Genomic DNA, 23441 nt, shown 5'->3' with positions numbered 1-23441 from the left:
GTTTGTCATGTAATGAAGTTGGTAACACCCTAAGGTGGTGGCGAAAATTCAAGAAGAAGTAATATAAAGGGAAAAAATGGACTTCTTGAAGGAGAAAGGAATCTGTTATGGATGTTTGAAGAAAGGACACATGGTTAAAAACTGCAGGAGACGGATAACTTATAATATATGCAACAAGATCATCCTGAATTACCACACTGAACAGAAGAATACGGACGAGAATGGAACAAAAAGAGAAGCCAGCTACGAGTGATGTTGTTGCCTCACCTCAAATATGCGCATATTGGGGCCGGGGTAGAAACCTGTATTTTCTCCATCTTACCAGTACAGGTAAGGAGCAACAAGGGGAATACAGTGTTGCAAACATACGCATTTTTGGACAGTGGAAGTTCATCTACCTTTTGCGCAGAAAGCTTTATGAGAAGGCTGGACATCACAGGAGAAAAGATTAAGCTTCTCTTGAATACCATAAATGATCAGAAATGCTACAATAGTCGTCATATCACAAGTATTTCTAGTCAGCGAGGAAGAGTTGGAGAACAGAAAATGGCAGACTTGCCTTTGGAAAGGATTCAACCCTGATGATCCTCCATTTACAGATGTAGGAGTTGATTATTTCGGTCCTATGGAGGTCAAGAGACAACGAAGTCTGGTAAAAAGGTATGGTGTAATCTTCACTTGCATGGCAAGCAGAGTGGTACATCTTGAAGTTGCATCTACACTTGACACAGACTCCTGCATTCATGCATAACGAAGATTTATATGTCGACGAGGTCAAGTGTTATCATTAAGATCAGATAATGGTTCAAATTTTGTTGGAGCGGAAAGAGAATTGAGAGAGGCGCTTAAAGGCTTGAATCAGAACCAGATCCAGAATGATATGCTTCAGCAAGGGATACGATGGAACTTTAATCCCCTAGTGGGATCCCATCACGGCGGTGTTTGGGAACAATTGATCCACATGGTTCGAAATGTGCTGCGCTCTGTTCTTAAACAACAAGTTCTGGACGATGAAGGATTGCAAACTTTATTTTGTGAAATTGAAGCAATTTTGAATGATCGACCCAATCCATTACCAAGACTTCTGATGATCCGAGTGACCTGGAAGCACTTACACCAAATCATATTCTTCTGTTGAAAACCAAGCCAATGTTACCACCTGGGCTCTTTGTGAAGGAAGATTTGTATATTAGACGCAGATGGCGACAGGTACAATATATGGCAGACCTTTTTTGGAAATGGTGGACACAAGAATATTTGCTTCTAATCCAAGAACGTCAATGATGGTTGAGAGGAAGAATAAATTTTATTCCAGGTGATATCGTTTTGGTGGTTGATTCTACTGCACGATTAGTTTCTTGGTTGATGGGCAGGATACTGGAGATCATGTCAGACATGAAAGGTTTTGTGCATACTGTATGACTTCAGACAAAGGACAAAATCTTGGTAAGATAGAAACATAGAAAATAGGTGCAGGAGTAGGCCATTCGGCCCTTCGAGCCTGCACCGCCATTCAATATGATCATGGCTGATCATCCAACTCAGTATCCCGTACCTGCCTTCTCTCCATACCCACTGATCCCTTTAGCCACAAGGGCCACATCTAACTCCCTCTTAAATATAGCCAATGAACTGGCCTCAACTACCTTCTGTGGCAGAGAATTCCACAGATTCACCACTCTCTGTGTGAAAAAAAACTTTCTCATCGCGGTCCTAAAAGACTTCCCCCTTATCCTTAAACTGTGACCCCTTGTTCTGGACTTCCCCAACATCGGGAACAATCTTCCTGCATCTAGCCTGTCCAACCCCTTAAGAATTTTGTAAGTTTCTATAAGATCCCCCCTCAATCTTCTAAATTCCAGCGAGTACAAGCCGAGTCTATCCAGTCTTTCTTCATATGAAAGTCCTGCCATCCCAGACCGATAACCAAGATATGTCAGCTTCTAGAAGGTGAAGAAGATTGAAGAAACGCTAAAGAAGTTTGAATGCCAACATATAAAGCATATTACTTTTGTTTTTGATATATGTTAAGCTTTTATAGCTCCTTTTAATATATTATTGGTAATTGCTTCGTTATATACGTAGAACAACTATGGGCCGGTGTGTAGGAGCCATTTATGCTTAAATTAGTTACTGTCATTATATTATGGCCATATTTAATATTTCTAGTTTTTGTATTTTTTGCATGCCTGTGGGTGTGATTTGATACGTAATGGGGAGTGTCTACATCTGAGGAGGCTAGCGTAGCCACGGAGATTGGGGGTCAGCTTAGTCTCGGAGGATGGAGAGAATACAGTTTTTTACCACGACCACATGGTAACGACCACACGGTCTCGACTGTATTGTTTGAAGAAGAAACAGTTGATAAGAACAAAGTTATGAATTACTCTTTTGATTTGTGCTACTTTAATAAAGACCAATTAATCAAGAAACAGCAATTGGAAGATTCATTTTTGCTATCTCAGAGTGCGGTGTGTGCGTAAGCTATATCTCCACCCCATCCCCGAGCAGTAATGGCTATCGAAGTTGGACTTTGAGAAGGTTTTGAAACTGCCCTTTTATAAACCATAGAGGTTTATAAAAACCATTAAGTCATATATCCCTGGGACCTGATCAAGTGTATTCAAGAATATTGTTAGGAAATAAATTACATCAAGCTTGGCATATAGATGTTGGCATAATTTTTGGCCACATGTGAGTAACTAGAGGACTGAAGGGTGGTCAATGGTGTCTTTGTTTAAGAAAGGTTGCAAGGATAAGCTAAGAAACTACATCAATGTGGTGAAGTTACTGGAGGGGACTCTGAGGAACAAGATTTACCAGCAATGGGAAAGGCAAGGAGTGATAAGAGATAGTCAGCATGGCTTTGCGCATAGAAAATAGTGTATTACTACTTTTGAGTTCTTTGAAGAGGTGAAATAGAGGAATGACGAGAGCAGGGTGGTAGACTTTGTCCACATGGACATTAGCAAGGCCTTTAAGGTCTCGCATGTTTGGCTAGTCAGAAACAGCAGGAATCTGAAGATGGCTCCAACCCAAAACGTGGTCTGTTCATTTCACTCCACAGATTCTGTCTGACCTACTGAGTTCCTCCAGTAGTTTATTTTTACTAAAGATTTCAGCAGCCGCAGTCTCTTGCTTCACTGTGCCTGCATGGTAGGCTAATCTGGAAGGTTAAATCACTTGCAATCCAGGGTGAGATAGCCAATTGGATACAAAATTGGCGTGAAAGGATTCAGAAAGTGGAAATGGAACAAAGTTGTTCAGACTGCATGCCCCGAGACCAGTGGGGCAGCACAGGGAATAATGCTGGATTACTGTTGTTTGTCATCTATGTTAACAATTTGGATGGCAACGCTGTTGGCATAGTTAGTAACTTGATGGTACAGGTAGTTCTGCTATAACATTAAATTTGTTTGCCGAAAAAAACTCTTGGTCTTGTAGAAAATCGTGTTGTAAAAACAATTGTATCAATGGGGAAAGGCAGTTAAGGGCTAGAGAGTTTCAGATCTGTAATAAAAGTTATTTTTCCCAGAGTATTTTTAAAAAAAAGGTCCTTTCTACCGTAATAAGTTTATTATTACTGCAAGCTTAATATAAGATTATTAAGGGATTGGACAGGTCGAGGCAGGAAACATGTTCCCAATTTTGGGGAAGTCCAGAACCAGGGGCCACAGTTTAAGAATAAGGGGTAGGCCATTTAGAACGGAGATGAGGCAAAACTTTTTCAGTCAGAGAGTTGTAAATCTGGAATTCTCTGCCTCAGAAGGCAGTGGAGGCCAATTCTCTGGATTCTTTCAAGAGAGAGCTAGATAGAGCTCTTAAGGATAGCGGAGTCAGGAGGTTTGGGGAGAAGGCAGGAACGGGGTACTGATTGTGAATGATCAGCCATGAATGGCGGTGCTGGCTCGAAGGGCCGAATGGCCTACGCCTACACCTATTGGCTATTGTCTAAGCTAAAAATGCAAAAGGCTCTGTCATATTGTTTAACAGAGCATGGTTGCACAAGTTGTAATATAAGTGATTGTTCAGCAATTTCAATGGCTACCTGGTTAATGTAGCAGCGGTGTTTTTACAGGACAGTGATGTCTGATGGTGTGGTTTTACATGGAAGCATTTGTTTTACCCCAAGACTTTTTCGCCCAATGACAGCTCTTTTTCCTGCTTGTCAAATTCTGAAGTTACTATTAAGTCAAGTCAAGTCAAGTCAATTTATTTGTATAGCACATTTAAAAACAACCCACGTTGACCAAAGTGCTGCACATCTGACTAGGAAAAAAAAAAAAAGTGGTCCTCTGGCTCCCCATCAGAATTGCATAATAACCAATTCGACCCGCACAATACAGTGTTTTCCCCAATTCATAATAATAATAATAATAATATTCATTTATTGTCATTGCAACGAGTACAACGAAATTAAAAAATAGCAATCCTGACGGTGCGTACAAACATATATGCAATAAATGCAAAAACAAATAAATACATAAATACAATTAAATACAATTATATTAAGTACAAGATTTTTTAACGGTGTTGCCTAGTGCAAAGGTAGTGTTCAGTTCTCGTATGGCCCTGGGGTAAAAACTGTTTTTAAGTCTGTTTGTTCGGGATTTGATCGACCTGAAACGTCGACCAGAGGGCAGATGAACAAACAGACGGTGGCCGGGGTGGGATGGATCTTTTATTATTTTGCCTGCTCTACTGAGGCAGCGTAGGCTGAACAGGTGCTCCAGGGAGGGCAGTGAGCAGCCGATGATCTTCTGGGCCGTCGTGATGACCCTCTGAAGGGCCTTCCTGTCCTTTTCTGAGCAGCTGGCATACCATGTGGTTATACAGTATGCCAGCACACTCTCGATGGAGCAGCGATAGAAGGACAACATGAGCTTCTCCTGCAGGTTGGTTTTCCTGAGGATCCTCAGGAAGTGGAGTCTCTGCTGTGCCTTCTTTACTGTGGTGATGGTGTTGGTAGACCAGGTAAGATCCTCTGCGATGTGCGTACCCAGGAACCTGAAAGCTGGTACCCTTTCCACACAGACCCCATTGATGTAGAGTGGGTCGTAATCTCCACTGGTTTTTCTAAAGTCAATTATAAGTTCCTTTGTTTTGGAGGAGTTCAGGACCAGATTGTTCACTGAACACCATGCTGCCAGCCTTTGGATTTCATCCCTATAGGCTGTCTCATCTCCTTCTGAGATGAGTCCAACCACAGTCCTAAACAAAATGGCGGCACTGCCCTAGCAGCTGCCGCTCACCTGCGGTCCATTTGTCTTTGTGTTTTTGTTGTTTTTTTTGTCTTAGTTGTAGTTGTGATGTGGTGTTTTGTGTTTGTGTACTATGTGTGTATGTGGGGGGGAGGGGGAAACTAACACTGTAAATATGTGTCCCTTCCGAACGGAGACCCGACCTTTGTTTTCTGGGCCGTGTCTCCGTTCCTGCTGCGGCCTACCATCGGCCCAACTCCTGGAGCTGTCAGCCTCCATCGGACTTACCATCCAAGTCCGTGGATCGGACTTACCATCACCGGAGCCGGCCGTCTTCGGAGGCTGCGGGAGCGGCTGCGACTTGCCTTAGGTTCGGGCCGCGTGGATTCCGACATCGGGAGCTCCGGCAGCGGCAGCATGTTCGCCCACCCCGGATCGCGGGGCTTGGGGCGCGGACATTTCACCGTCCGGCGCGGCCTAAGATGGCCGCGGGATATTTCTCTGCTGGGCGGGGGTTTCAATGTCGGGAGCCACGACCGCCCCGACGTGCAGCAACAGCGGCAGCGACAGCGTGTTCGCCCGCCCCGGATCGGACTTATCATCAGCGGAGCCGGCCGTCTTCGGAGGCTGCGGGAGCGGCTGCGACGCGACGCGCCTTGGGCTTGGCCCGCTGTGGACCGTCCGGTGCGGCCTGCAACCACAACAACCTGACCGCGGGCGAGGACAGCAGGAGAAGGGAAAGACATTGTGGCCTTCCATCACAGTGAGGAGAGAGAGGACTGGAGGAGACTCACTGTGATGGTGTTTCTTTGATGGATGTTTCTTTTTTGTGTGTTTTTGGGGTTGGGTGGTTTGAGTGCCTGTTTGATGTTTTTATTGTTGGACTGTTTTTGGGGGTTTTGGGGTGTGTGATTTGAATGCCTATTTAATGCTTCTATTGTTGGACTGTGTTTTGGGGGGTTTTTGGGGTTGGGTAATTTGGGTGCCTGTTTAGTGCTTTTATTGTTGGACTGTGGGTGATTGAATTAACATTTTGTTCAAGATGGCCGCGCCGTTGTGTTTTGGCTGCCTGCCACTGTATGTTTCTTTTTTTCCTAGTCAGATGTGCAGCACTTTGGTCAACGTGGGTTGTTTTTAAATGTGCTATACAAATAAATTGACTTGACTTGACTTGACAGTCGTGTCATCCGCGAACTTGATGATGGTGTTGGTGGGATGGGTGGGGGCGCAGTCGTGAGTGTAGAGGGAGCAAAGGATGGGGCTCAACACACAGCCCTGTGGTGAGCCGGTGCTCAGTGTAATGGTGGAGGAGAGGTGAGGGCCTATTTTGACGGTCTGGGGCGGTTGGTCAGGAAGTCCTTGATCCATTGGCATTACATCCATTTCATGTTATGGAAACACACAATATGACAAAGTGCACTGCGAGGAAAACGCAAAAGACTATATTATTTAAGTATTTAAGACTAGATAAACTAGATGAACTGGAGAAGTGGGCCAAGGAATTGCATGTGGAATTTAACTTGGATACGTGCGAGATGTTGGTAAGTTAGGGCAGGGTATGATTTGCACAGTAAAATAGCAAGGCCATGGAGGGTATTGTAGAACAGAGGTGCCAGGTACATGGTTCCCTGAAATTGGCAACATGGCTAGATAGGATGTTGAAGGTGACATTGAAGTGCTTGCCTTCATTTGTTGAGGCATTGAGTACAGGAGTTAGCATGTCATGTTGCAACTGCACAATTCATTGGTGAGATCAACTTGGAGTTTTGTGCATATTTCTGGTAGCCCAGCGATAGGAAGGATGCCATTAAATTGCAAAGGGTGTTGAAAAGGTTGACAAAGTTATTACCAGGACTGGATGGGTTGACTTGGACCGTTCTTCCCTGGATTATCGGAATCTGGAGTACACAAAATCATGAGGGGCTAAGATAAAGAGGATGGTCACAGTCTTTTTTCCCAGGGTAGCTGAGTCTAAAACCAGAGGACAAAGAGCGACAGAGTCATACAGCATGGAAAAAGGTCCTTCTAAACCGTTCTGGTGTACTGGTGGTGGACTGGTGTATAAGGACACCCAGGTCTCGCTGCACCTCCCCCTTACCTAACCTGACACCATTGAGATAATAATCTGCCTCCTTGTTTTTGCCGCCAAAGTGGATAACCTCACATTTATCTATATTATACTGTATCTGCCACGCATCTGCCCACTCACTCAACCTGTCCAGGTCACCCTGCAACCTCCTAACATCCTCTTCGCAGTTTACACTGCCACCCAGCTTTGTGACATCCGCAAACTTGCTAGTGTTGCTTCTAATTCCCTCTAAACCGTTCCTATTCATGTATTTAAGGTGAGAGCGGAAAGACTTAAAAGGGACCCGAATTATAATTTTTTTCACACATAGGTGCACAGATATGGAATGAGCTGCCAGAGGAAGAGATGTGTACAATTACATAATGTAAAAGACAGTTGGGCAGGTACGTTGACAGAGAAGGTAAAGGGATATGGGCCAAACGCAGATAAATTGACCTCTTGGTCAGCATGAATGAGTTGCGCCAAAGGGCCTGTCTCTGTGCCATACAACCATGTCTTTATTAAGGTAATGCATATTGATAGATGAGCCGTGATACGTTATTTCAAATTAAAGCACTGATTCATTATTTGAATGGATAGAAATAACCATATGGCATTTCAAATATTATGAACAGTGCATAAGAAGATTCCCAAGTCATCCGTAAAGCTCAAAAAAAGATCTGCTAAGCATCAGGTAAGACTGAGCAGACTACGACCCCTTTCTCTGGAAAGGAGAAAGTCGAGGCGACTTGATGAAGAGTTCTAAATTACGAAGGAACTGCAATATTTACATGGTAATGTGTGGGAAGGAACTGCAGATGCTGTTTACACTGAAGAAAGACACAACATAGAAACATAGAAACATAGAAAATAGGTGCAGGAGGAGGCCATTCGGCCCTTCGAGCCAGCACCGCCATTCATTGTGATCATGGCTGATCGTCCCCAATCAATAACCCGTGCCTGCCTTCTCCCCATATCCCTTGATTCCACTAGCCCCTGGAGCTCTATCTAACTCTCTTAAATCCATCCAGTGATTTGGCTTCACTGCCCTCTGTGGCAGACAATTCCACAAATTCACAACTCTGGGTGAAAACATTTTTTCTCACCTCAGTTTTAAAAGGCCTCCCCTTTATTCTAAGACCTGGTTCTGGACTTGCCCAACATTGGGAACATTTTTGCTGCATCTAGCTTGTCCAGTCCTTTTATAATTTTATATGTTTCTATAAGATCCCCTCTCATCCTTCTAAACTCCAGTGAATACAAGCCTAGTCTTTTCAATCTTTCCTCATATGACAGTCCCACCATCCCAGGGATCAATCTCGTGAACCTACGCTGCACTGCCTCAATTACAAGGATGTCCTTCCTCAAATTAGGAGACCAAAACTGTACACAATACTCCAGATGTGGTCTTACCAGGGCCCTAAACAACTGCAGAAGAACCTCTTTACTCTTATAGTGAAATCCTCTTGTTATGAAGGCCAATATTCCCTTATCTTTCTTCACTGCCTGTTGTACCTGCACGCCAACTTTCCGTGACTGGTGTACAACGACACCCAGGTCTCGCTGCACCTCCCCCTTACCTAACCTAACACCATTGAGATAATTATCTGCCTCCTTGTTTTTGCCGCTAAAGTGGATAACCTCAAATTTATCTATATTATACTGCATCTGCCATGCATCTGCCCACTCACTCAACCTGTCCAGGTCACCCTGCAACCTCCTAACATCCTCTTCACAGTTTACACTGCCACCCAGCTTTGTGTCATCCGCAAACTTGCTCGTGTTGCTTCTAATTCCCTCTTCCAAATCATTAATATATATGGTAAACAGTTGTGGCCCCAACACCGAGCCTTGCGGCACTCCACTCGCCACTGCCTGCCATTCTGAAAAGGACCCGTTTACTCCTACTCTTTGCTTCCTGTCTGCCAACCAATTTTCTATCCATGTCAACACCCTACCCCAATGCCATGTGCTCTAATTTTAGTCACCAATCTCCCGTGCGGGACCTTATCAAAGGCTTTCTGAAAGTCTACATACACTATATCCACTGGCTCCCCTTCATCCATTTTACTTGTCACATCCTCAAAACATGCTGGCGTAACTCAGCAGGACAGATATCAGATGTCTGGTATCTGAGATGTCCTTATTCTTTAGGGAATGGGGGTTCCCCTCGTCCATTATATATGAGGCCCTCACAAGGGTCTCCTCAATATCCTGCAGCTCTGCTCTAGCTCCCCCTCTCCCCAGTCACAACAGGGACAGAGTCCCCTCAGTCCTCACCTTTCACCCCATCAGCTGTCGCACACAGCACATTTTCGCCACCTCCAAGAGTCCCACTACTGGCGACTCTTCGCATCTCCACCCCTTTCAGCAGAGACCGTTCCTTCGCTAACTCCCTGATTAACTCATTCCTTCCCACCCAAACCACCCCCTCCTCAGCTACATTCCTCTGCAACCGCGGGAGATGCACCACCTGTCCCTAAACCTCCCCCTTTGACTCCGTTCAAGGACCCCAACAGGTTAGGCAGAGGTTCACTTGCACCTCCAACCTTATCTACTGTATCCGCTGTTCTAGGTGTGGACTCCTATATATCGGCAAGACTAAGTGCAGGCTCGGCGATCGTTTTCCGGAACACCTCCGCTCAGTCCGCCTAAACCTATCTGATCGCCCGGTTGCTAAACATTTTAATTCCCTCTCCCATTCCCATACTGACCTTTCTGTCCTGGGCCTCCTCCACTGTCAGAGTGAGGCCCAGTGCAAATTGGAAGAACAGCACCTCACATTTTGCTTGAGCAGGTATGAGTATTGATCTCTAACTTCAAGTAACCCTTGCATTCCCTCTCTCTCCATCCCTCCCCCTTCCTAGTTCTCTGACCAGTCCGACTATCCCCCTAATTAAATTTCATCTACATGCTTCTTTGTCACCTTCTAGCTAACAATGATCTATTCTACATTTTCCTTGAACCCCATCCCCTTTGATGTCTTGTTTTCACACCTTAACGACCCTTATCTCTGTATTTCCCTCTCCCCGACTCTCAGTCTGAAGAAGGGTCTTGACCCGAAAAGTCACCAATTCTTTCTAACCAGAGATGCTGCCTGTCCCATTTTGTGTTTGAAATGGTAATGCTTCCAGTTAAACTGCACTTTACTACAACTGAATACCGACACCCATCTCTTGCACTACTCTTCAACTTGTTTTTTTTTAATTATGTTTTTGCACTAATGTCTTGCTTTTTGCACTGTCCTTAAGAATTCTAAGTGTAATATACAATTTATGTGCAATTTGTTTTTGTCTGAGTCTGTGCTTGTGTTGATGCTGCAAGCAAGATTTATCATTGTCTGTACCTGTACCTCACTGTACTCGTGCATATGACAATTAACTCAACTTGATCAGGGAGGTAGTTAATGCACATCATATAAAAAAGTTGTGCCATAGATCCAACATAACAAAAAAAAGACAACCCCTTCCAATTGCTCAATGTATCCTGCTGGTAATAAAAGGATTGTATATGTAAGCAATTATGACATTAATTAAGATGTTCTTATTTTGTCAAGATTCGTACCATAGATGATTCATACGAGTTTATTTGTGAGGTACTCACCTCAGAGATGAAGCAGAGCTATGAACTGATGATGATCTAGAACTCTGATGACTAGGTGGTGGTGTTGGAGCAGATGGTAATGGCAAACCAGCCTAAATCAAAATATCTGGAGTTAGGTTTATCCAACTACGATGCATCTTGGTATTAAATCAGTATTTTGTTTATAACAAATTTTTCCATTGCATTCTATAGTTCATAATTTTTTCATATAGATAGAATTATTTAGTAACTAATACCAAACCCATTTATCTGTATTGTTATCATAACTCATGCATTACATTACATTACATTACCAACTGGAAATGACCACAAAACCATGGTTTAATTATGGGATTATATTTGTTAGTTTAACAACTAACTCTGCATTTCTGATGATAACTAATTTCATCAGTTCCATTTTTTACCTACTTAATAGTAAATTTTGGCTCAATCTGTAAACAAAAAGATTTTAACAACTCCTGCTAAAAAAACAAAATCAATATTTAAAGTAGTTTCTCCCCTATAAATGTGTTTTACCTGGTTAAAGTAAAGTTGAAGATCTGCAGCCAAACCTGGACAATCATCCATTGCTTCTGCTAATAACCTGTTTAATGACTTGTTAAATTCTCGTAGTTCACGAAGATCAATGTCTTGCTCCTCTAGGGTTTCTCCACGACTTTGCTTTGTGGAACGTATATCTTTAACCAATTTGGAGCACTGTTTATTTTGAAAATTGATACAAGTATCAGAATTTTTTGAAGAGATGATAATTTGGGTAAATAGAAAGAAAGCATGGAAATCTCAGTAATAGAAAGTATTTGTGAAATCACTGCCCCACTGAAAATTTGATTTAATTTTTAAAAGCAATTATGGGAACATAATTACTAACAAATTAGAATAATTAATAATTGGAATAATTAACAATTAGAATAATTAATAATTAGAATTTAATAATTAGAAATTAATAATTAGAATAATAATTACTAACAAATTAGAATATGCCTTATTAGAATATGGGTGAGAGTTAATGCAGCCATTGACTTGCAATATAAGAAAGTACTGAATGAAGTGAATATAGAAAATTGCAGGTTGGGCACATCTTGGATGTTATCAACTCAAAAATGCCAGTTTTTCTCTTTACAGATGTTGTTTGATCTGCTCAGTAATTTACAGCATATGTCAAATGTCAGGATTGGCAGTTTTTTTGCATTTGAAATTTAATAAAGCTATTTGGATCCTGCTTGTTTCTCAATTTGGCAACCAACATTTTCTACCATTGCCCGAGTAGTCACAGCCTCTTTTTATTCTGTGGAGCTACAATCTTAACAGATTGTAAATATTACAAAGTTTGGGGAACAACCTTCTGCTAATCATGTTCCACCCTTGCTTGCCACTTAACAACGAGGCAATTATAAACTTTTGAGAATCCACCATTGTCAATTTGTAAGATCAAGCTAGTCCAGTCTTCAAACTTGAACGACTGCATGGCAACATCACAGAGTGTTTTGAAATTTGGGCAGTGGGAATAAAACAAAATTTGCCTGTACATAGTTGGCCGTAAAACTTGTCATAAATTTAAAATATCACAGGCATGCAGATGGTTTAAAAAAACTATTTGTAATTGAGGAAAATAGAAGTTTGAACATTGATTAAAATGTTAACTAAAAATGTTAAAAAAATCATTTAAAACGGCTGTTCCTATTCAGTCACCATTCATTCATCAGTAGTTCCACATAGAGCAACAGATGTAAAACGCGGCTACATGATCAAGGAATACTGATTTATGTGGTACATTGGTTTCCAAATGTAAAGGCGAATTGTAACAATCTAACAATTCTATAAAAGTAATATTTATATGTACATACTTGTTTGGTCACCCTTTCCAGTTTGATTTTCTGATCATTCAGTTCCTTTATGAGATGTACAGATTTATCATCTTTTTCTTGAACAATTACCTGCAATGTTGATTCTTCCTTCAGCAGGTTATCTAAGGTGGTGGTCATGCACTGAGGAAAAAGCCACAATATTTTGTTTCATTATGCAATATATAAAGGATAATTGAAAATAATTCCTGCTCAATTAGTCAAAATGCCTTTCCTGATCTTTAATGTATATTTTTATTTGAAAATATGATTTATTTATAAAAATTATGAAGTATATAATACAGAATGTCAAAATCAACATTTTCATAACAATTCAGTTATTCCCATAAATGAAAAAACTGCAGTTGCTAAAAATCTGAAATAAATACTAAAGTGAAAGTGGCATAATTGAAAAAATTATTGTTTCAAGTGAGATATTTTTTTATCAGAACTAAGAAAAAACGATATTTGCCCACGGGGTGAGGTATGAATTTTGATATACTCCAACTGCTATTTTACAGTCTGGAGAAGTGGGTGATGTATTTGGGAGAAGAGCTGTTTCATTGACATTGTTTCCCCATGACCTATTAAAAATCTCACTCACCTATCACAATATCACTTTTTTCAGATAATCTTTCCGATGAGATTCCTGATTAATCCCAAAACAATAGGGCAATTTGAAAACTTGAATACATTTTTCAAGAAGTTTAAAATTGACTTTAGTTCTGATAAAAGTAATTGACCCAAAATATTAACTCTTCTACAGATGCTGCCTGACTTGCTAAATATCTCCAGTATTTTCCAATTTAGGTGAGAGCAGGTGGCGTTGTAGTCTGGCGTGATGACCTCCCCCTTAACTATGACACCACAAGCACCAGGCCATCATCTCCCAGTCTGTCTTTGATTTTATCACTTGTGGCGATCTGCCCTCCGCAGCCTCCAACCTTATCTTTGCCCACCCCTGCACTCGTTTCTACTTCCTCCTCAAATTCCATAAACAGAACTACCTTGGCAGACCCATTGTTTCTGCACTTGACGACACTTCATCCCACACTACTTCTTGCAATGATGCCATCCCCTACTCTCAATTACTCCGTCTCTGCCGCATCTACTCCCAAGATGAGACTCTACATACGAGGACATCCAAAATGTTTTCATTCCTTAGTGAAAATGGTTTCCCACCGGTTGTCATTGATGGATCCTTCACCTACGTCTCTTCTGTGTCCCAGAATTCTACTCTCACTCCCTCTCCCCCCCCCCCAATGCAACAAGGACAGAGTTCCCCTGGTCCTCACCCTTACCCCACCAGCCTCCTCATCCGATATCATCCTTCGACTTTACCCTCACCTCCAACATGATCCCACCACTAATCACATCTTCCCATCTCCACCCCTTTCTGTCTTCTGCACAGACCACTACCTCTGCAACCCCTCTGTTCACTCACCCTTTCCCACCGTAGGGTTGCCAACTGTCCCGTATTAGCCGGGACATCCCGTATTTTGGGCTAAATAGGTTTGTCCCATACGGGACTTCCCTTGTCCCGTATTAGTAGGGTTGCCAACTTCCTCACTCCCAAATAAGGGTTAAAGGGTGATGTCACTGCCCCGTGTCCCACGTATTACAGTATTAGCCCCGGGAGGCGCTGCAGGCCCGGGAGGCGTTGCAGGCCCCGACAGTTTAGGTCCCGACACTCTAGGTTTCTGACATTTTAGCTCCGGACAGTCTAGGTTCGTAGGCCTGGGCACCGCCTAACGGAGGTTGTGTAGCAACCCGCCTCCCAGCCCGGTCGGCCGCCATTGGTGGAGTGGGAGCACAGGGCAGCTGGCTGGGTGAGGTCACGTGGGGCGCGGGGCGGTAATATCACCTTGATCCGTATTTGGGAGTGAGGAAGTAGGCAACCCGATCCCACTCAAAGCACTCCCTCCCCAGGTTCCTTCCCCTGCAACTGCGGGAGATGTAGGTAACATCTGTCCTTGTATCTTCTCCCTCAACTCCATGCAGGAACCCCAGAAATCCAGGAACCCCAGTCATCCTTGCAGGTGAGGCAGGGGTTCACAAGCACTTCCTCTAACCTCAACGACTGCATCCAGTGTTACATCGGCGAGACCAAATGTTTTAGCTCGGTCCGCCAAGGCCAACTAGATCTCCCGGTTGCTAACTACTTTAACTCCCCTTCCCATTCCCACATTGACCTTTCTGTCCTGTGCTTCCTTCATTGCCAGAGTGAGGCCACAAGCAAACTGGAGAAAGAGCACCTCTTATTTCGCTTGGGTCGCTTACAACCCAACGGCATGAACATTGAATTCTCAAATTTTCTCCAACATCTCCTCCCATTTCCCCCCCCCCCCCCTCCCCTGAACCTTGGCTGACCTTGCATCAGTTTACCCCCCCCCAACTTAAAGCCTGTTCACTAACTTCACAATCTGCAACTATGTATCCCTCTTGGGTTGCACCTATCTCTATCCCACAATCTGCTTATCAGGGTACCTCCTCGCCGAGCTCATTTGTTGGAGGTCATCTGTTGCCAGATCTGATTTGTCTTGCTTTCTTCGCTTCCAGGTTTCTTCCCCACTCTGCCTACTACATGCAGTTTGAAGAAGAGTCCTGAGCTGAAACGTCACCTATCCAATCTTTCACTGTTGCTGCCTGACCCACTGAGTTACTCCAGCATTTTATGTATATATTTGGTTAAAAAAAAGCATCTGCAGTTCCTCTTTATTAAATTATGATAGTTTAGGACTTGTTTTCAATCACTGTTAAGACAACACAGGATAACCTCAACAGTGAAATATGAGGTTATAGAGATAATTCATCTGAATTTAATCTGTTTAACAATATTTTATTCAGCACTTTTATTGGGAACATAACTATTTTCATTGATTACCTGAATATCATCCTGGAGCTCCCGAACCTGCCTGCGCTTATATCTATATTTTTCTCCAATGGCCCGTTTCTGTTCTTCCAACTTTAATTTATCTTCATATTCTTCACCTAGTGATGTTATGAATTAAGTTATAAAAGTGTTTAATGAATCATGTTTTATACAATACAAGACCAATACCCAACAAATATAATAGTACAAAGAAAAACCCCAACTGCCAGTTTGTCACCAATTTAGATTTTGTTCTATATCTTTTAACTCAATTGTGTGTCCAAATTGATAATAATGTGAATGGGGCAGCAGTGTGAAACCAACTGTGTATCTTCCAGAGCAGCGTAATTTAAGGATTCAGTATTAAATTGAAGACAAATAACATTAATACAGTAATTTGTGATGATGTATTAGATATTTTGGTATGCATACAGGAAAACTCTTAACCCTGCAGGTTTGGTATTTTAAACTATTGGATGTTATTTCTATTAATACACCAGCGTGATTTTAGATTTTTTTTTGAAATGGTACACACTGAAATAATAAATTTTCCAGTGAACTGGGACACAGAAAGGAGTACAGGAACCAGGGCATTGAAACATGAAAAGGGATATGTGAACTGAGGCATTGGTGAGTTGTAAGGGAGCGCAGGAGTTTGGGTCTCAGTGGTGGTAGGGAGAATGGAAACCATGGGCGAGGTGTGCAGGGCAATGAACATGCTGTGACCCATTTGCCAAACCACTTGGATTTGTAAATAGAGCATTATTAGAGCATTGTTATTTGTATTTTGATTTTTTCTATCAAATAGGTGAAGAAATAAATATATACTGTGATTTAAACTCAGAGCTCAAAAGCATATGAAACATAAACAAAATATTCTTAGTTTATTTATTTGATACAATATACAAACTTGAATTCACATTCTGCCAACAGTTATTGATCAACTAAACAAATCGTCACAAGACAGAAACGATTGCAGATTGAGGGAAAACTGGTTAGGACACAGAACATAAAACAGTACAGCAAAAGAACAGGCCTTTCGCTCACAATGTCTGTGTGAAAATGATGCAAAGACATTTTGTTATCTGCCGGCACGTAATCCATATCCCTCCATTCCATGCATATCCATATGCCCATCTGAATTCCTTTAAATGCCACTATTGTATATGCATTAACCACCACCCCTGGCAGCGCAGTCCAGGTACTCGGCACCCTGTATAAAAAAAACTTGCCCTGCCCATATCTTGAACTTTGCCCCTCACACCTTACAGCTGGTTATGAACTATATTCATGTTTAAAACACCCACATGGGATGGCTGAAATTTGAATGAGTTGTAGACATCTGTTGATTCTCTAGTGAACTACAATGGCAATTTTCTACATTACCAGCATCACACTTTGGGTCACTAACTTTGGCCCTTGGACAATCCAATAGATTGCAGGCTAATTACAATCTAGTAGACTAATATGGAAAATGGAAGGAGCAATATGCTGGCGATACTGCATATTTGATTTTTGCTTCTTTTCTTTGTCCTAAATTGGATAAACAGGGTTTGATTTTTTGCATCCTTTTCAGAAATTCACCAAGTAGGAGGATAATACCTTTGTACCTATGTGTGCCTTTTTTTAAATTAGAAATGAAGTGGAAATGTTGCATTGATACCATCTTCAACCATTTGAACTTTTTTTTAGAAATAGAAACAATTATGAAATGGCGGGAAAGGGCATACTTGTTTCTGTGACCTTGCTGAAAGATTTTCGGTATGTTGAGTTTTGATTGTTGAGGAGCTGGAGTGTATTCTCAAGGGCTCTTAATTCTTTTTCTCCTTTGGAAATTTTAGCATCAAGGTCATCTCCCTGCCTCTGAAGCTCCTCTTTATCTTGAGCAGCCTAAATGCAATAAGGTAAAAAAAGAAAAACAAAACAGCATTAATGTTACACATTTGGTTTGGTATTTATTATGGAAGAATGTTGGTAAAAAAGTTAGAATTTTTTATTCTGAAAGTAGAAACCTCTTATAACCATTGGAAAAGCTGAATGTGAAGTTTGTTTACTGTTTTATTTGCAGGATGACATTTCTGATACAGAAGAACTCACAGAATTGCACTCAATTGGATACTGCAATATTTTGTCTTGAAAGCCACACATATCTACACTACTTAAGAGCAAAAGAGAGCAAGTTCAAGATTAATCTCCTCTTTCACTTACCAATTGCACTCTGTTTATAAACAGTTTGGACCTCTCAATGTAGGATAGGGCTAATTAGTATCGGTAACATGGAAGCCAAGAGACCCGACATTCAATTATTAAGTAACCATACATACCAATGCTGAAATCTCCAATTTCACACACCCCTAACCAGTACCAAAACTAGCAAGCATGTTCATAAGATCATGTGATAGGAGCAGAATTGGGCCATTCGACCCATCAAGTCTACTCCACCATTCAATCATGGCTGATCTATCTCTCCATCCTAACCCCATTCTCCTCCCTTCGCCCCATAACCTGACATTTGGACTAATCAAGAATCTATCTATCTCTGCCTTAAATATACCCACTGACCTGGCCTCCACAGCCTTCTCTGGCAAAGAATTCCACAGATTCACCACCATCTGACTAAATAAATTTCTCCTCATCTCCTTCCTAAAAGAACGTCCTTTAACTCTGAGGCTATGACGTCTAGTCCTAGACTCTCCCACTAGTGGAAACATCCTCTCCGCATCCACTTTATCCATGCCTTTCGCTATTCTGTATGTTTCAATAAGGTCCCCCCTCATTCTTCTAAACTCCAGCGAGTACAGGCCCAGTGCCGTCAAATGCTCATCATATGTTTCTACTCATTCCTGGGATCATTCTTGTAAAACTCTGGACCCTCTCCAGAACCAGCACATCTTTCAGATATGGTGCCCATAATTGCTCACAATATTCCAAATGCAGCCTGACCAGTGCCTCATAGAGCCTCAGCCCTACTTGCCATTTTTTGTATACAAGCCCTCTCAAAATAAATGCGTTTGCTTTCTTTACTACCGATTCGACTTGCAGATTAACTTTTTAAGAATCCCGCACCAGCACCCCCAAGTCCCTTTGCACCGATTTCTGGATTCTCTCCACATTTAGAAAATACTTAACGCCTTGATTCCTACTGCCAAAATGGATGACTCCACACTTTGCTACACTGTATCCCATCTGCCACTTCTCTGCCCACTTTCTCAACTTCTCTGAATCTACTCACTGCTGAATGGGAGGTGGTGGCTTGTCTTTAAATATTTCTGACACTCTTCTGAATGTTGCAAATTGGGAAATTAAAAAATAATCCAACCAATATGTACTGTTGACCTGAAAGATAATCTATTTGATTCTGAAAATCTAAAATAAATCATTTGAAACTGCTTTTGATAAAATTAGCTCCCACAACTTCTGTTGCAAAAGCATTCCCTACATTACTTAGAATAGACACTATTTTCTTTCACAGGGATCGAGAGTCCCAAAGGCTCTGGTGCCTGGGTTCGGGACATCTTTTCTGACCTGCAGAGGAACTGGGAGTGGGGGTGGTTCACAAAGTTGAATTTGTGGCTCAAAGATTGCTGTGGAAGAAGTGGATTTGAATTTGTGGGTCATCGGCACCAGTATTGGGGAAGGAGGGAGCTGTTCTGACGGGACGGACTACACTTGAACCCGCCTGGAACCAGGGTCCTGGCAAACCAGGGCTGTACATATAACATATAACATATAACATATAACAACTACAGCATGGAAACAGGCCTGTCCGGCCCTACCAGTCCACGCCGACCATTCTCCTTGACCTAGTCTCATCTACCTGCACTCAGACCATAACCCTCTAATCCCCTCCTATCCATATACCTATCCAATTTACTCTTAAATAATAAAATCGAGCCAGCCTCCACCACTTCCACCGGAAGCCCATTCCATACAGCCACCACCCTCTGAGTAAAGAAGTTCCCCCTCATGTTACCCCTAAACCTTTGTCCCTCAATTCTGAAGCTATGTCCCCTTGTTGGAATCTTCCCCACTCTCAAAGGGAAAAGCCTACCCACGTCAACTCTGTCCGTCCATCTCAAAATTTAAAAAACCTCTATCAAGTCCCCCCTCAACCTTCTACGCTCCAAAGAATAAAGACCCAACCTGTTCAACCTCTCTCTGTAGCCTAAGTGCTGAAACCCAGGCAACATTCTAGTAAATCTCCTCTGTACCCTCTCCATTTTGTCGACATCCTTCCTATAATTTGGCGACCAGAACTGCACACCATACTCCAGATTCGGCCTCACCAATGCCCTGTACGATTTTAACATTACATCCCAATTTCTATACTCGATAGGCTTTAAACTAATTAGTGGAGGGGGGGGGGGGGGGGGGGGGGTGTTTCAACAAAATGGAAGTGTATGGATGAAGTTAAAGGGAAGGAGAGTGCAAAAGAGGTTATGGAAGTCTCCAGAAGTAATAGGGATAAGAGAATAAGTTCAGGTACAATTGGGACCAATGTGAGAGTAGGGGTGGTGAATATCGAACTAAAAGTGTTATTTTTTGAATGCACGTGGTATAAGAAACATAATGGATGAGCTGTAGTACTTAGAAATTGGTAGGTACGACGCTGTGGGCATTACAGAGACGTGGCTGAAAGAGGATCGGAGCTGGGAGCTGAATATCCAAGGTTACATGCCCTATCGATAAGGCAATACGTGGGCAGAAGGGGTGGGATAGCTCTGCTTGTATGGAATGAAATTCGGCCCTTTGCAAAGGGTGGCATAGGATCAGAAGATGTAGAATCCTTGTGGGTAGAGCTAAGAAACTGCAAGGGTAAAAAGCCTGTACTCACTGGAGATTAGGATGAGGGGGGACCTCATTGAAACTTACCGAATAGTGAAAGGCCTGGAGAGAGTGGATGTGGAGATGATGCTTCCACTAATGGGAGAGTCTTGGACCAGATGCCATAGCCTCAGAATAAAAAGACGTACCTTTAGAAAGAAGATGAGAAGGAATTTCTTTTGACAGAGGGAAGGTGGATCTGCGGAATTCATTGCCACACTAGACTGTGGAGGCCAATGGATATTTTTAAGGCGGAGATTAATGGATTCTTGATTAATTTGGGTGTCAGGGTTTTGGGAAGGAGGCAGGTGAATGAGGTTGAGAGGGAAAGATAGATCAGCCATTTTGAATGGTGGAGTAGACTTGATGGGCCAAATGGCTTAATTCTGCTCCTATAACTTATGAACTTATTGCAATAGTGACTATATTTCAAAGATATGTCATTAGTTTTGAGATATTCTGAAAGAAATGTGAAAGCACAATATAAATGCAAGTTTGTATGCTGCTTCAACATCAAAGGTAGACACAAAATGCTGGAATAACTCAACGGGTCAGGCAGCATCTCAGGAGAGAAGGAATGGGTGACATTTCGGGCCGAGACCCTTCGACTCGAAACATCACCTATTCCTTCTCTCCTGAGATGCTGCCTGACCAGCTGAGTTACTCCAGCATTTTGTATCTACAATAGACAATAGACAATAGACAATAGGTGCAGGAGTAGGCCATTCAGCCCTTCGAGCCAGCACCGCCATTCAATGCGATCATGGCTGATCACTATCAATCAGTACCCCGTTCCTGCCTTCTCCCCATACCCCCTCACTCCGCTATCCTTAAGAGCTCTATCCAGCTCTCTCTTGAAAGCATTTACCTTTGATTTAAACCAGCATCTGCAGTTATATTCCTGTTTCAATATCAAGATCTACTGTATGAAGAATATGGATTGCCATAATTATTTAACTACTCCACTACTGTATCAGCAGCACCAGGAAGGAGAAAGTTTGAAACAGCTAGATAGGGTCTTTCTTCATTTTAGAATTTTGTATGTTACCTATTTTTTGCCCTCAATAACCTTTATTTTTTGTGGTTTAAATTTTTTAACCAAATAAATGTATTCTCATCTTGGGAAAAAATATAATCCATGGGTTCTTCATTTAATTCTAATATTTAATCTCTCTTGTCTGTAAACCCTTCACTTTGTTATGAACTAGATGCTAGATGGGCTAAACTAGATGATAAATGCGAGGAGATATGTATAAATTTCATCTTAAAAAGTCTGTTATTCATATGTAAACAGAAGAATAATGGGCTGGTTCACTTTGACATTTCAACACATATCAGTGTTTGTTAGAAGACAATCTTCCCTGCAGCTGATCAAATGTTCATTGACATGATACTGCTTATAGAAAAATGTTTGATCTCCAATTCGTACAGGTCGGTTACCAGCAAAGATTGGTAACTAAGCCATTCCTATTGGACCCTAATGTCCATTGATTAGGGAAGCTCAGATTGGTATTCTTGCAGAGAATGATTTTGCATTTTCAGGATGTGGTTATGGTCCATGGCAAAGAATGTATATCATTAGAACACCAAATTGCCAAGAACATATTTAAAAACCTGTACAATTGGGGATAACAAGATAAATATGGTATTTCAATTAACATCACTGGTAAAATAATTTAATTTATGTTGAAATTTTTCCGTTACATCCGTATTCAAATAGCTACTGAAATGGTTAAATTGTTGGGATCCATTCATAAGAAAGATATTTAATTGTTTTACTGCAATAAATAAAGAGATCAATCTTTAATTTTCTTGTCCTATATTTGTAATTGAAGTTTTACCTTAATTACATAATAAGCCTGAGATCGTTCCTCTTCACCCTCAGGAGGTTCCTGTGTAAATACGATAAGTTCATACCTCTTCTTCAGTTTGTCAATTTTTGAAAACCTTTCATGTAGTTCACCACTGATTTAAGAAAGAAAAAAACATAAAATAATATAACAAAATGCAGGGTGAACAAGGTATATTTGAACCTGCCGGCAATGTTTAATGCAGTTTGTCCCACTTAATTTGCCACAAGATCCGAAAAATTATGCTGACTGACAATGAATTAAACAGATTTTGCAGTAATAAATTATTTCACATTCAAATGTATTATTACCACAAAACAAGTTGTGGATACAAAAACAGAAAATGCATGAAAACTTGGCAAATCAGGCAATAACTGGAAAGAGAAACTGCCAATATTTTGGTTCAGTGACCCCAGTTAGACATATAGCACAGAAATGGGTCATTGGTCCCAGCGTGTGCATGCACTAATTCCACATGCCCACATTAGGTCTGTGTGTAAGACAGTGTTAATGTGCAGGGATCGCTGGTCAGTCCGAAGAAGGGTCTCGACCTGAAACGTCACCCATTCCTTCTCTCCAGAGATGCTACCTGTTCCGCTGAGTTACTCCAGTATTAAATATGCTTATGGTTTGGCTCTTTTGCCAATTTTTTCCAGAATCTTTTGCTATTGTTTCCAGCATCTGCAGTTGCTTTTTTGATGGTCAGGTTATTGATAAAATAGTTTACAAAATTAACAAACATGTGTCTCCCATTTACCTGTATCTCACACTTTTTCCAGCTGTCCTTTTAAAAATATCAACAAAAAAGTAATAGGATTGTTTAATCACTCTATCTTTGAGCAGACTTAATGAAGCATTGTTTAAAAAAAAAATATTGGTGAGACATACTTTGAGAAAAATCAAGCTTTTAGTCAAAACCATGGATATGAGTTTTGAGATACATCAGTTTCCCTCTTTGCATATTTCCAGCATTATTGGCATGCAACACATGCACTACAATGAAACTCAATTAGTTGGACAATTAAATCATATGAACATATGAATTATGTTAGGTGAATTAAGCAGTCTATTCAGCCCTTCAAGGCTGTCCTGCCGTTTAATACGATCGTGGCTTGTCTTTCAGTAACTTTGACTCCATATTCCTGTCTTGCCCCTTGCTATTCAACCTTTACCTCAGCCTGT

At 41.6% G+C, this 23441-nt stretch overlaps 1 protein-coding gene across 2 annotated transcripts in view; it reads right to left on the bottom strand.

The window, feature by feature from the left end:
• ccdc39 (coiled-coil domain 39 molecular ruler complex subunit) overlaps positions 1 to 23441 on the bottom strand; it is a 77666-nt gene that overhangs the window by 9651 nt on the left and 44574 nt on the right. The window contains exons 14-20 of one of the 2 annotated variants that reach the window (XM_078410218.1): positions 22251 to 22374; positions 17316 to 17475; positions 15598 to 15704; positions 12717 to 12857; positions 11389 to 11568; positions 10873 to 10964; positions 6560 to 7099 (exon numbers count right to left, since the gene is read on the bottom strand). In XM_078410218.1, the coding sequence (XP_078266344.1) occupies positions 7090 to 7099; positions 10873 to 10964; positions 11389 to 11568; positions 12717 to 12857; positions 15598 to 15704; positions 17316 to 17475; positions 22251 to 22374 (814 nt within the window). In that variant the 3' untranslated portion in view covers positions 6560 to 7089. Of the gene's footprint in view, positions 1 to 6559; positions 7100 to 10872; positions 10965 to 11388; positions 11569 to 12716; positions 12858 to 15597; positions 15705 to 17315; positions 17476 to 22250; positions 22375 to 23441 lie in introns of those variants that run through there. The other variant, XM_078410217.1, reaches the window with a different exon arrangement.

Source organism: Rhinoraja longicauda, chromosome 13, assembly GCF_053455715.1.
Source record: "Rhinoraja longicauda isolate Sanriku21f chromosome 13, sRhiLon1.1, whole genome shotgun sequence".
In the NCBI taxonomy this organism is placed as follows: Eukaryota; Metazoa; Chordata; class Chondrichthyes; order Rajiformes; family Arhynchobatidae; genus Rhinoraja; species Rhinoraja longicauda.
This window is presented reverse-complemented; position numbering and strand designations above follow the sequence as displayed.